Genomic DNA, 13,802 nt, shown 5'->3' with positions numbered 1-13,802 from the left:
TTGTCAGCGGGCGTGCTGCCGACTCCGGCGCGCGCCCGCCAAATGAAATATCGTGCGACTGCACATTGATGTCAGAACGCTTGCCCGACGCCATATGTGTCATTTTACACTCGAACGGGTTGGGCACGTGCCCGCCTACTGAGCTAAACATTTTTCCCAATATCTTGAAAGCATTCTATAAACTCTTCATCCAGGCTATCACTGTCAATCTGATTTTTCCAGTTTATATGTAGATTAAAGTCATCCATGATTATTGCTGTCCGTTTTGGTGTCACAATATTGGTGTCACAAGCACCCAATATTTCTTCTTGTATACTCTATCCTACATTGTGGTTACTGTTAGGGGGCCTGTAGACCACTCCCACTAGTGACATCTTTCCCCTACGATTCCTCAACTCAACCCAAACCGACTCTACATTCTGATCTCCTGAACCAAAGTCATCTCTAACTATTGCACAAATGCCATCCTTGATTAACAGTGCTACCCGAGATTTACACAGATTTATCTGTACAATAATTGTAAATTTCCAGATGTTCCTCTATGCAATAATTGTGGATCTCCAGCCACTGATCCTGAATGTTATATGATTCCCTCTGTCTAATCTTCCTGTAGTGTTCTGAGTTTAATGCTTCCGTGTTTCCTTTATAGATATCCAATGCATTCAGGATGGGATGGAATATGATGACCAAGATGTTTGGAAACCTGTGCCCTGCGAAATCTGTGTTTGTAATAGTGGAAACATCCTCTGTGATGATATAATATGTGACTTGGTAGAATGCGATGATGCTGTGATTCCCTTTGGAGAATGCTGTGCTATATGTCCAACCCCTCCTCCAGTCATTCCCACTGTAAGAATCTGATGTATTAATTGCCATTTCCTTTTGATGTCAAGCTTAAAATATTAATGTCATTTACTGTGGGTTAAAATGAGTAAATTATAATTCATATGAATATATTCAGTAATGTAGACCTAAGAATTTGACTATGCGGCACATGTTCCTAAGGCACCAAATGACCTCCTGGGCTACCAATAGGGCAGGCAAGAAGTGTATGCTTATAATAATCTGTCCTTCATATTGTAAAGGCCATACAATTGTAGACATGGCACATACCTAAAATCCTTCGCATTTGCAAATGAAGGTTTAATGACTGTTTGAAGCCTCCACTGCAATATTGATTTGCCAGCAGCTGTCCGATCTTCATTTGTTGTTCGTCAGGAAATGACAGGTTGCTCTCGGCAACTCATTGGCCAGGATTTTCCAGCCCTTTTGTGGGCGGGACCTTCCACAGGTGAGGCGGCGCCGCAGCTAGAAGTCCATTGGCTTGCGGCAGGACCGAAAGATCCCGGCGCCAGGTGGGTGCGGAAAATCCCGCCCATTGGCTCCATGTAAACCTAGGGCCCATGTCCAATATCGGGAGTGCTTTGATCCTCACTGTTCCGATGCAGGGATCAATACCTGCACCAGCACCCACACCTCCCCCCCCACCCCCCTGCACCCGCCCCCACACACTCAACATGAATGTCTAGGCAGAAACCTTTTAGCTACACATATTGACAAAAGGTAGAAGTAACTTATTAGAATATTGCTGGCTGAATTTAACTTAATTTCTTAATTTGTACACCTCATAAACTGGGTTAGAAAATTTAGATGATAAGCATAAGGCTTGAATATTAATTTACTTTTAGTAGTTGAGGAAAGCACATTATTGTTTGAGGCAACTGATGTATCAGAGGATGAATTTTCATGGAGTTTCTCTTGCTTGTCCACCATAACTTCAGTAAAGAGCTGCAGAGATCCCAGAAAAACAGCATAACATGGCTTTGTGAAGTTTATGCCATTTTATCAGGTTTCCTGCGGCTCTTTCTCCAAAGATAAACTGGATGAGAGAGAGAATCACCACAGCAATTCCTCCCTCTTTTGTTGTGTCATTGAAATGAAAGGTATTTTAATCCCTTTTTCTTAATGTGTGTGTTTTTTTGCAGATTCATTATTTTAAATCTATTTCTTTGAAAGAACAGTCAGCTTGAACCACACAAAACTAATTAAATTCTTACTTTCAAATATCAGGGTTGCTTATAACAGCTATCCTTTAGAGTTGGGCACTGAATTAATTGGTCAAAGCCAAGCAAATTTGGACAAAGAAGTCTACAATATTCAATGTTTGGCCAATCAAATTTGTCTTTTCAATAAAAATAGTGATGCACATCCACAGAGTGGTGTTTGTTACATGTTTATCAGTATTAACTGTGCATCACCTTAGATGCTTAGGGTAAGAGCTTCATCTTTGGACCCAATAGTCTGCCTTCAAATTATCAATGGAAATGTGGGCCTCCGAAGGGCCTCAATTGGAGTGATGGTGGGTGGGCTGGTCTAGGCATTGACCGCCCTACATAAAATGGTGGACAGATCAGGGGAGGGTGGCAGGAAGACCACCTGGGAATATTTACAGGCTCCCAGCCTGCAAACCTGTAAAAGTCTGCCCTATGTTGACTCCGCCTGATTATATTATGATTTTCTAAATGCCCTGCTGCTACCTTGTTAATAATGAATTCTAGCATTTTCCCAATAACACGTGTTAGACATACTGGCCTATAGCTTCCTGCATTAAGATAGAAGCAAAATATTGTGGATGCCGGAAATCTGAAATAAAAACAGAAAATGCTGGAAAAACTCAGTAGGTCTGACAGCATCTGTGGAGAGAGAAACAGAATAACTGTTTCGAGCCCACATGACTCTTCTTCAGAGCTCTGAAGAGCCATAGGGAATCGAAACATTCGCTCTGTTTTTCTCTCCACAGATGCTGTCAGACCTGCTGAGTTTTTCCAGCATTTTCTGTTTGTATTTATTATAGTGTCCTGCAATCTGTCTCCCTCCTTTCTTGATTATGGGTGTTAGATTTGCTGCTTTCCAATCTGCTGGGACCTTTCTTGAAGCAAGGAAATTTTGGAACATTGCAACCAATGAATCCACTATCTCTGCAGCCACTTCCTTTAAGACTCAAGGATGCAGGCTATCAGGTCCAGGGAACTTCTCAGACTTTAGTCCCATTAGTTTTCCTAGTATTTTCTCTCTAGTGACTGTGATTGTTTTAAGTTCCTCTCTCCCTTTTGCCCCCTGCTTTTCTACCATTTTTGGGATATTCTGTGTGTCTTCTACTATGAAGACAGATATAAAATACTTGTTCAAAGTCTCTGTCATGTCCTTCTTTCCCATTATTAATTCCACAATCTCACCCTCTTAAGGGACCAGCATTCACTGTTACTACTCTTTTCCATTTTATAAACTTTTAGAAGTTTTTATTATTTTGCAGTAGTATACACCCATTTCTTTCAAGTTTATACCATCCTTAACTTTCTTAGTTAGTCACAGATGGTGTATCATTCCCATAGAGACTTTCTTTCTCAATGGAAAATATTTTTTTGAGAGTTATGTTATATCTCCTTAAATGTCTGCCACTGCTTCTCTATCATTTTAGGTTTTGACCTATTTTCCTCCACCACTTTAGCCAACTCTGTCTTCATACCCCTATAATTGCCTTTATTTTAGTTTAAGCCACTAGCTTCAGACACAAATTTCTCATCCTCAAACTGAATGTGAAATTCTATTATGTTATGATTGCTCTTACATAGAGCATCCTATATTATGAGGTCTTTTATTAATCTCATCTCATTACACATCATCTGGTGTAAAATAACCCATTCTCTGATTGGTTCCAGAATGTATTGCTTTAAGAAACTGTCCTGAATACCATCCTATGAACTCATCCTCCAGGCTACCTTTGCCAATTTGATACGTCCAATCTATATGAAAATTAAAATCTCCCACGATTAATGTAGTACCTTTCTTACAATCCCCCATTATTTTTCGATGGTAAAATGTGTACTTATTTCATTACAGAATGGTGATAAAGTCCAAGGACCTAAAGGGGACCCAGTAAGTCTAAACCTTTTGATTCAAAATAATTGAACAGCTTTTGAGTTACTTCATGTTTTAGCAGTTTACGCTGATAGAAATGAGAAGAGCAAGACCCTGTCATCCCCAATTCAATCTTTATTGTGTAACAGCAAGTTTAAAAGCATATTTTCATGTATGCAGCTTTATTCTAATATAATGCCTAAATAAATTCGTTATTGTTTGTGCTATTCCTGTAGCTCTGAACTGCCAAACAATATTATCACGGTGGCATTTTATCAAGCATGATTGCTCATATAATCAATTTCTTCCCAACGCTAATGGGTTAATATTGTATGATTTTCTTGCAGGTGGTTATAAATTTAGCAAACATACAAATGCACTGTGTAAAACTAATCAACTTAGCACATGAGGCTTAGTAAAGGAACCAGTTCAAATCTTGTCAAGCTCATCCTCTCTCTACATAATTGTAGAGTCTAATCATTGCACAAAGAAGTTTTCCATATTTTCTTAAGGAATTCAATTGTTATCATTTTTTTTAAAGGAAATGTTATTTCAAAAGAAAACACATTCATTAAACCAATACCATGAATCCATCCCTCCAGGAATTGAATCAGACCGTTCAATTAATTTTATGAAATCCTCTTGCAATTTGCAAAGAAGAAAGGAGCATCTGAGCATTATAGGCTGCATTTCAGTTTGTAATCTTTGACAGAAGACGTTCTTGTATTGTTTCTCATTAGGGTCCACCTGGTCGTCCTGGATTCAATGGCTCTCCTGGTCCACCAGGACCACCTGGACCACCCGGTTATGGGGTAAGTTAACCATCCCTTGGCATATGATTTGGGTTTGGACTTATGCTACTTCAAATATATCTAATTAATCAGATGGTCAAAGATATTCATTATAAAATTCATCTTTTTAGGTGGTGGTGGCCAGGTTAGGAGGTGTGAACTGACACCTCTCTTTGTCCCACTCCTGGGTTGGTTGTAACAGCATTTAAATTTTCAAAAAGACGTGATACTGCCAACTCATTCAGTATGTGCTTAGCTTTGTACAGCTCGGTGTAAGAAATAAACCAGCTAGGTTCTTTAAGTTAACATGTAAAGAATTATTATGATAGCTAAAACACGCACAGTTAAAAATGCATAAGTTATTAACAAGAGGTTTAAAATGCACAGATATGTCCAACTACCCACTAATACAAAAACAACACACACAACACCAGCCCCAAGCATGCAAGAAAATAAAACTCTGCAGAGCATCAGGAGTTCAAACTTGGCCAAATAAAAAGTAAAGTCAGAAAAAAGAATATTTATGGATTTCCCAGATGCTTGTTTACATCTGAAGAGTAATTTCCACTGTAAGTGCTGGTACTTAGGTTTCTCACTGGAACAGGCGTGGCTGGTGGGTTCTTTTTTCTCTTGGAGACAATGGAGTGGATTTGGAACCCTCCTCTAAGAACTCTTGGTTTTCAGCAATGAGGTCTTCTGGTGGGTTTTCAAATCACAAACAACTTAGTATTGATGAAGGGGGTTTCAAAGAAAGAGATAGTAAGGCTATTGCCCCTGTGGCAGTCTCTCCCTGATGTCAGTTCAAATCTAGTATCTTTTTACACTCAAGCTGGATTATGTGACCTCTCTCTGGTTTATGTGACCCCTGTCTGGATTATGTGACCTCTCTCTGATTTCAATCTGGATTTATTTTTGCCACTATCTCTGAGCACTCAGTAGACTCTGTGGGTGGAATCATCCCAGGTTTGCACTAAGTGTGGTAGCGGGCGTATTGTCCCAAACTCAGTGTATTAATTATGTATTCCCAGGAAACATACTGTTTCAGTGGCTCTTATTCGCCCTCATGCCATCACCCACGCTGCTTCATCACGCCAGGCGCCATATTTAAAATGCAGCTGCACGCACACCTCTCAGTGCTTCCAGTGCACAACTGCTGTAAAGAAGACATGGCCCTGAAATGTAAAAAGACTGCAGCCCCAGTTTCAATGATGTGTCCCTCGAGTGCCTTTTGGATGCAGTGGAGGCTTGCCATGATGTTTTCTACCCCAGCTCTGGCTGCAGGATGGGCAGCAACAGCACTAATCCAGTTTGGGAGGTAGTGGCAGCGGTGGTCAGTGCCAGCACCCTGAAAAGAGGCCAACCGCCCAGTGCCGCAAGAGCATGAATGATCTCCTCCGTTCCACTAGGGTAAGTCACTCTTCTCATCACTCTCAACTCACACACTCACAAACCCATCACACATCCACAGGGCCCTCACTCACTGTCAGTTCGAGGGACATCACCATTCACTCTCTCACACACACCTTCATTGTCCTCATCCCGTCCATGGGACCACTCACTACCCACACAAGCCAGGCATACTTATCACCTGGCCTGGCAGGTGTCCCGTTTACACTGTCTCCATCTCTATTCATGCAGGACAAGCTGGAACACAACAAGAGGGAGAGGTCACAGACTGGTGGAGGAATACCTGAAATCAAGGTCCTCATGGACTTTGAAAACAGAGCCATCCAGCTGGCCAGGGAGGATCTGGACCGTCCCTATGCTGAAGGTGAGGTCAGTGGTGCTCTACCAAGTGAGGATCCAGTAGTGCAACATCCATCAGATAACCATGCTGTGAGTGATGTGTCCTCTTTCACAGGCCACTGCCATGCACTAATTATCTCTCCTTGCTTTCACAGGCAAATCTGGGAAACTGCCAAGGGAGTCCACAACCCAGGGCTTCCAATCAAGCCCTGAGAGAAGCTCAGGAGAGGAATTTGCTGAAACCCTCCTTGAAGATCCAACACAGCGCTCACCCACACCCTCCACCAGTGCAGACACACACACGTCGGTGGGACCTAGCTTTAAAGTAGCCTCAGGATCACAATCTGGTGGCAGATCGCACTGTCTGACCCACAGCAGGTGGCGGCAGGGACTTCCCAGGTTCCAGGCACTCAACGGACTTCTGCAGGCGAGAGATTTGCTGAGTCCGAGTCAGATGATGAGCCTCTGGACTCGGTCATGTCACAGTTGATGGGGCTGCAAAGGCAAGCTCGGGGACATCAGGAAGGGATGTCCACTGCACTCCTCAGATTGCAAGGCGCAATGGAGGAGTCCATCCACCTTCACTCTGAGACGATAGTGCTGGCATGCCAACGCACCGAAGTTAACACTGGTAGGATGGCGGCTGGCATGGAGATCTTGGTCCAGGACGTCACTCCTGCACTGCTGCATGGGCTTAACTCCATCACTGACACCATAGTTAGCCTCTAGCAGTGTGTGCGTCAGAGGAGTGCAGGGTAGCTCAATCTCACTCCAGCTACCCCTTCTCCTCAAGGAGTCAACATGGGGCCCTTGAGCGCCCATAGGGAGGAGGATGAGCAGGTGTAGCCCCTGGGGCCATCCATCCAGGTGTCTCCAGGAGTGTCCAGCCTGTCCGTATCCCCACTTCCTGTGACCTCAGCAGCTCCAGCTGAGGAGGATGCCACTGTCATACACAGGGCCCAGAAAGCAGGCCGGGGCCCTCCAAGTCTCAGCCCTCCAGAGGACGCCCACCAAAGCCATCACAGACAGGGTGTCACAGTCAGCAGGCCGCCTCCACCTCTGCTGTGGATGTCCAGGGAGCACCAAGACGTAGCGGCAGGGTTAGGAAGGCTAAGAAGATGTAGCTCTTTTAAAGCCAACCAAATAATCCAAATGAGGGATAAAATAAAACACAGCCCCGAAGTCAGGTTAGCTGTAAAACCAAGGACAAAGTTTAAACAAAATTTACAAACATCAAATCAAAATGTGATTAAGGGGGTCGATAAAACACCCCAGACCCCACGGTGCCCACCGGGCATGGAAGGCCTCGACAGTGCTGGCAGACACCGCGTGCTCCCTTTCCAGGGACACCCGGCCGCGAACGTAGCCGCGGAAGAGAGGCAGACAGTCGGGTGGGACGACCCCCTCGATCGCCCGCTGCCTGGACCTGTTAATGGCCAACTTGGCCAGGCCCAGGAGCAGGTTCACGAGGAGGTCCTCCTCCCTCCCGGCCTCCCCTCCGCACCGGGTGTCCGTAGATCAGGAGCGTGGGACTGAAATGCAAACAAAACAGCAATAAAAGGTTTTTTAAATAACTGAAAAGGGAGCGCAGCCTACAACAATTAATATAGACATGGTCCACGGACACCACAAGACCACAAAAAGGGCAGGTATCTTGGGAGTCCATGAACCGACACATCCTATGATTGTGTGGGACTGCTGCATGCAACACCCTCCACCCCAGGTCCCCGATGGAAAGCAGGAGGACACCTCCGTAGAGGGCCTCCCAACAGGGACCTCCGCCACTGGACGGCAACGAGGCACGCCAGGGCATGTCCGGGCAGCGGGCGAGGGCAAGGAAGTGAAAGGTGTGCTGCAGCAGCCCGTACAGGAAACCCCTCCGCACCATGCTAAAGGACACGGAGGGCATTTCCCCGAGGCGGCTCATATTATGGGGCACCGGCTCCCGAGGGAGGGTTCGGGGCTTGGGGCCAATGTGGAATTCCGTCCGAACAGGGGTACGCTCAGATGAAAGACCACTGCGCACCTGGGCCACCTCAAGGCCCAGTATGACTTCGGGTCCGAGCACGACCGTCCTGAGGCCTTGAATGGCATCGGCCGCGAGCCGGATGCGCGACGCGCCAACTCCTGTGGGAGCATCCAGCTCACTCCTCCGCCACCCAGCATGTCCCCGATCCTGGTCACCCCAGCGGCCACAGCTCTCCTCTCCGCCAGCCACCGAAAGGGTTGGAGGGGCGGATTCCTGAGCAGCAGCTCTCTGACGATAGCCGCTACTCCTGACGGGGGAGAGCTGCGTTGCGAGGTGACCACGTTCCAGACTTTGATCAGGTCCTGGTAAAAGACGGGCAACGCCTGCAAGGAGCCACGAAGGCCTCTCAGGTCTATTAACAGGAGCTGCACCTCATAATTCAGGCCGTGCACCTGGCGGAAGAAATACGTCACCAGGATGCACCATCTCGGAGGGGGCTCAACGTAAAGGTATCGCTGCAGGGCCTGAAGGCGGAAAGTCGCCACCTGGGTATGTAGGCACACCAGTGCCTGACCGCCCTCCCTTAGCGGGAGACTCAGAGCCTCAGCAGCGACCCAGTGCAGTCTTTTGTCCCAAAGGAGATGTAACTCTTTTCGAGTTAAAACAATTAACTAAATTAACAATAACAAGGGATAAATCAAGCACAGCCCCTAATTCAGGTCAGCTGTAAAACCAAGGACAAAGTTTAAAAGAAACTTACAAACATTAAACCAAAATGTTATTAAAGGGGTCAACAAAACACCCCAGTCCCCGCAGCGCCCACCGGGCACGGAAGGCCTCGAGAGTGCCAGCAGACACCGCGTGCTCCCTCTCCAGGGACACCCGGCCACGAACGTAGCCGCGGAAGAGGGACAAACAATCGGGCGGGACTCCCCCATCGATCGCCCGCTGCCTGGACTTGTTAATGGCCAACCTGGCCAGGCCCAGGAGCAGGTTCACAAGGAGGTCCTCCTCCTTCCTGACCCCCTTCCGCACCGGGTGGTCCGTAGATCAGGAGCGTGGGACTGAAGTGCAAACAAAACAGCAACAGAAGGTTTTTTAAATAACTAAAAAGGGAGTGCAGCATACAACACCCTATGTAAACATGGTCCACGGACTCCACAAGACGGCAAAAAGAGCAGGTGTCTTGGGAGTCCGTGAACCTACACATTTTACGATTGTAGGGGACCAAAGGAGATGTAACTCTTGTAGAGTTAAAACAATTAACTAAATTAACAATAACAAGGGAGAAATCAAGCACAGACCCTAATTCAGGTCAGCTGTAAAACCAAGGACAAAGTTTAAAGGAAACTTACAAACATTAAACCAAAATGTGATTAAAGGGGTCAACAAAACACCCCAGTCCCCGCGGCGCCCACCGGGCACGGAAGGCCTCGATGGTGCCGGCAGACACCGCGTGCTCCCTTTCCAGGGACACCCGGCCGTGAACGTAGCCGCGGAAGAGGGACAAACAATCGGGCGGGATTCCCCCCTCGATCGCCCGCTGCCTGGACCTGTTGATGGCCAACTTGGCCAGGCCCAGGAGCAGGTTCACGAGGAGGTCCTCCTCCTTCCCGACCCCCTTCCGCACTGGGTGTCCATAGATCAGGAGCGTGGGACTGAAGTGCAAACAAAACAGCAACAGAAGGTTTTTTAAATAACTAAAAAGGGAGTGCAGCCTATGACACCCTATGTAAACATGGTCCACGGACTCCACAAGACCGCAAAAAGAGCAGGTGTCTTGGGAGTCTGTGGACCTACACATTTTACGATTGTAGGGGACCAAAGGAGATGTAACTCTTTCGAGTTATCAACAGATCGCATGTAACTCTTTCGAGTACATTCACAGTTCTTGGTTTCCGGGAGTGGGACATGAACCCACAACCGTCTGACTCAAAGGCGAGGGTGCTATGAACTGAGCCATAGCTGACATGGACAGTCTGGGCACAGGTGTTAATGACTTGTACATAATGTTCACTAATGTCAATAAACTCCCAAGAATGTCTCCCTGCCTATGGCTCCTTGTTCTGATGAGCAGTGTTTGTGTCACTCAGATGTGAAACCTTTCTACACAAGATAAAGGCAGGTGTCTCAGTCCAGGGCCTCTTCCCTGTGCTTTGTGCAGCCTTAACACCGAAGTGATAGTCAGGAATCACACTTCCTGGAGACATTACTGATACCTGCACCTCGATGGTGCTGGTCATTGTTGCCAGAATATCATGGGCAGGCGTCACAGAGTTCCCTCATTCTCTCTGTGTGCTCTCAGCACCTTTAAAGTGGGGCTGGCCCCCATCTCTTCAGCACCTGTGACCAATGACACTGTGCTCCTGAAGGGCTCAGGTGCTGAAGGTGAACAAAGGATCAGGTGCATTTAAAGTTTCACAGCTGCGTCTTCATGATATGACCCTGATCACAGATCAAAAGTGAGCTGCCCTCAGCCAGACAGGAGTCAGATATTCTCAGAGGCTATGTGAAGATCTATGGAGTGTCCTCACTACATGTCGCCATCATCCTTCTGCAATCGAGAGACTATTAGGGCTTCCACTGCATCTCCAATTCAGGAGCATTTTCACAGAGGGCATGTGCGCTGCCATAAGCCAGACTGGAGTCAAACGTTCACAGGTGCAATGTGAGGATCTATGGGGTCACCTCACTGCATGTTGTCAATATCCTCCACAAATCTAGCAGCTATGAGGGCCTCATGAGCATGCCTACTTCGTCTAGCCAGTGCAAGGGCCTCTTTGCCATCATTGTCACCTTCGAGGACCTCCTCACCCTCATCACTGTCGATGTCCTCTTCATCGGAGGATACCTCCAGCTCCTCCTCATCCATCTCCTCTCCCCGTTGTACCGTCAGGTTGTAAAGGATACAGCAGACGACGACGATGTGTGACACCCTCTGTGGACTATATTGCAGGGCTCCACCAGACTGGTCCAGGCACCAGAACCTCATTTTCAGCATCCCGATGGTCTGCTACTCCAAGTTGCGAGTTGCAGCATGAGCCACATTATACCATCGCTCTGCTGCAGCCTGAGGCCGCCTCACGGGTGTCATCAGCCACGTCCTCTGTGGGTAGCAATTATCTCCAAGGAGCCAACCCTGCAGCTTTGGTGGACCCTGAAGGACTTCAAGGATCTGTGACCGACTGAGAATGTAGGCGTCGTGCACCCTCCCTGAAAACCGTGCACAGACCTGCAGGATGTGTTTGTGGTGGTTGCACATCAGCTGAACATTCAGCGAATGGAACCCCTTGTGGTTTATGTACTCCACCATGCGTTGCGATGGAGATCTGAGCGCCATACGAGTGCAGTTGATGGCACCCTGCATCTGTGGGAAACCTGAGGTTCTGGGAATTTCCAATTGCTCTTGCATCCTGGCTGTCCTGGTTTTGGGTGAAATACACAAAGTTGTGTGCCCTCGCAAAGTTGGCATCCATGACCTCATGGATGCATTTGTGGGTAGAGACTTGTGATATCCCACAGAGGTCACCTATGGAGCCCAGAAAGGAGCCACTGGCGTAGAAATTGAGTGCCGCTGTCACTTTCACAGCCACGGCAGTGGATGCTCTCCACCTCCCCGTGACACTAAGTCCTGCAGCAGCTGACAGATGTGACCGACCAGTTCCCTAGGCATGTGCAGTCTTCAGCAACACTGGTTCTTGGTCATCTGCAGGAATGAAAGGCGGTATCTATAGACCCTGCGTCTAGCTAGGCACTAACCAGCGATGGCTCACTGTGGCTCTTGGGGGGCGTCTGCAGGAGTCCCAGCCTCCTCTTCTTCCTGAGGTTGCTGCTCCTCCCACTGCGCAGCCAGGCGCCTCCGTCGCTCTTTTTTCCATCGTCTTTGCTCTCTAGGCCACGAGATATACAGCTAGGCCACCAGGCTCCATGACCCTGATGTACTCTTCCTGCAGAATTAAAGAGAGAGATGTTTGGCTGAGCATGGGTGTACTAAGAACCTCTCTAGGTTAAGTCTGAAGGCCCTTAACACACCCCAGAGAGTGCTGGCCACCACTTGGATGGCAAGAGATTAGTGTGCTGCATGGCTGCCTGAAACCCCACCTTCCTCTGGTGGCCACCTTGCCCACTGGACTACATGCTGCGCTCTCAGCTCAGGCGCAGACATTCTCCTAACCCGCACTGCAAGGCTGCACTGTTAGCTTGAACCCTGGGGGAGACTGGTCCAAACCGGGATGCTGACATTACAAGGGGCTGTGAGCACCTCCACCAGTTACTGCTCCACGGCCAGCTTTAGCAAGGAGATTGTACAACGTGCCCAGTCATCCAACTATTCTGCAGTCCAGTAAAACGCTCATTACTTTGCAGTCTGTGCCCGAGGGGTGAAAAGATCTGGAGCACTTGGTGGCACTTTGATGCCCCTGCGTTGTTTGAGTGGGCAGAGAAGCTACAGGCGCAACTCCAGTCATGTCAATGTGGCTGCACCTGAACTGTCTCGGCTGCAGAGAAATGGTCACTTTATACAAGGTGTGCCTAATGTGTGGCCGCTTCCCTTGCCCACCTCCCACCCCCACTCCCACCTCACACACGCTTGTGCGCTGTCTTCAATTGCAGGGCAGCCTTTGGCTCCACGCCCCTCCCCCCAACAAAGTCACCTCAACCGCAGGGCAGCCTTCGCCACTCCCCCTCCCTCAACCTTGAAGGCCAACAGGCAACCCTGGTGAGCACTGCACACATTACTGTGCACTCACCTCCGAGTTTCCCTCTAAGTGCAGGATGCCAAGTGCATGCCTTTTATATGCTGTTGTGAAACACGTCGGTCTGCAATCACGCCAACGCGGCAGACAATCCAGTGGGGGGTGAGTGGGGGGGAAGATTTTGGCGGGCTGGCCTTATAATGACATGCAGATGTATTACAATGAGGTTTCCAAGGTCTGATGGTGGAAAGGCCGCCCACCATTGCCGGGCTGAGCGGATGATCTCAAACTGGTTAAATGATGTTGTGAAACCGATTTTTGGCCCTTTCACCATATTGTCCGCTCCCGCCACCGAACACATCCGACACCAGCAGGCACGGAAAATTCCACTCTGTGTCTCCAGAAAGCAGCTTGTGTCCTTCACAAATGTAACATAGTAGCTGGTGCAGGTCAGTGTTCTTTGCTTAGCAAAAGTGTTCTTTTCAAAAAGTTCAATGTATTATATCCAACTGATTACATTATAAAGCAATACATATGCAGCTGATGAGATTTTGAATTAATTTTCTACATGACACATCTTCATAACACCTTCACCTCATAGGGAATGAAATATGACCTGTACATGCGTTCCATGTTAAGCTGTCAAAAAAAAATTAAAACACATATATAACCTTTTTGTTCTCC

The 13,802-nt window shown here is 47.6% G+C and overlaps 1 protein-coding gene across 1 annotated transcript in view; it reads left to right on the top strand.

Annotated features, from left to right (window-relative positions):
- LOC144686200 (uncharacterized) overlaps positions 1 to 13,802 on the top strand; it is a 188,138-nt gene that overhangs the window by 42,695 nt on the left and 131,641 nt on the right. Inside the window, exons 2-4 of the mRNA XM_078551296.1 lie at positions 650 to 849; positions 3,901 to 3,936; positions 4,659 to 4,730. Coding sequence (XP_078407422.1) covers positions 650 to 849; positions 3,901 to 3,936; positions 4,659 to 4,730 — 308 coding nt within the window. The remainder of the gene's footprint in view (positions 1 to 649; positions 850 to 3,900; positions 3,937 to 4,658; positions 4,731 to 13,802) is intronic.

The sequence above is a fragment of the Cetorhinus maximus genome, chromosome 11 (genome assembly GCF_964194155.1).
Source record: "Cetorhinus maximus chromosome 11, sCetMax3.hap1.1, whole genome shotgun sequence".
Classification (NCBI taxonomy): Eukaryota; Metazoa; Chordata; class Chondrichthyes; order Lamniformes; family Cetorhinidae; genus Cetorhinus; species Cetorhinus maximus.
The sequence above is the reverse complement of the archived record's forward strand: the minus strand, read 5'-3'. Positions and strand labels throughout refer to the sequence as shown.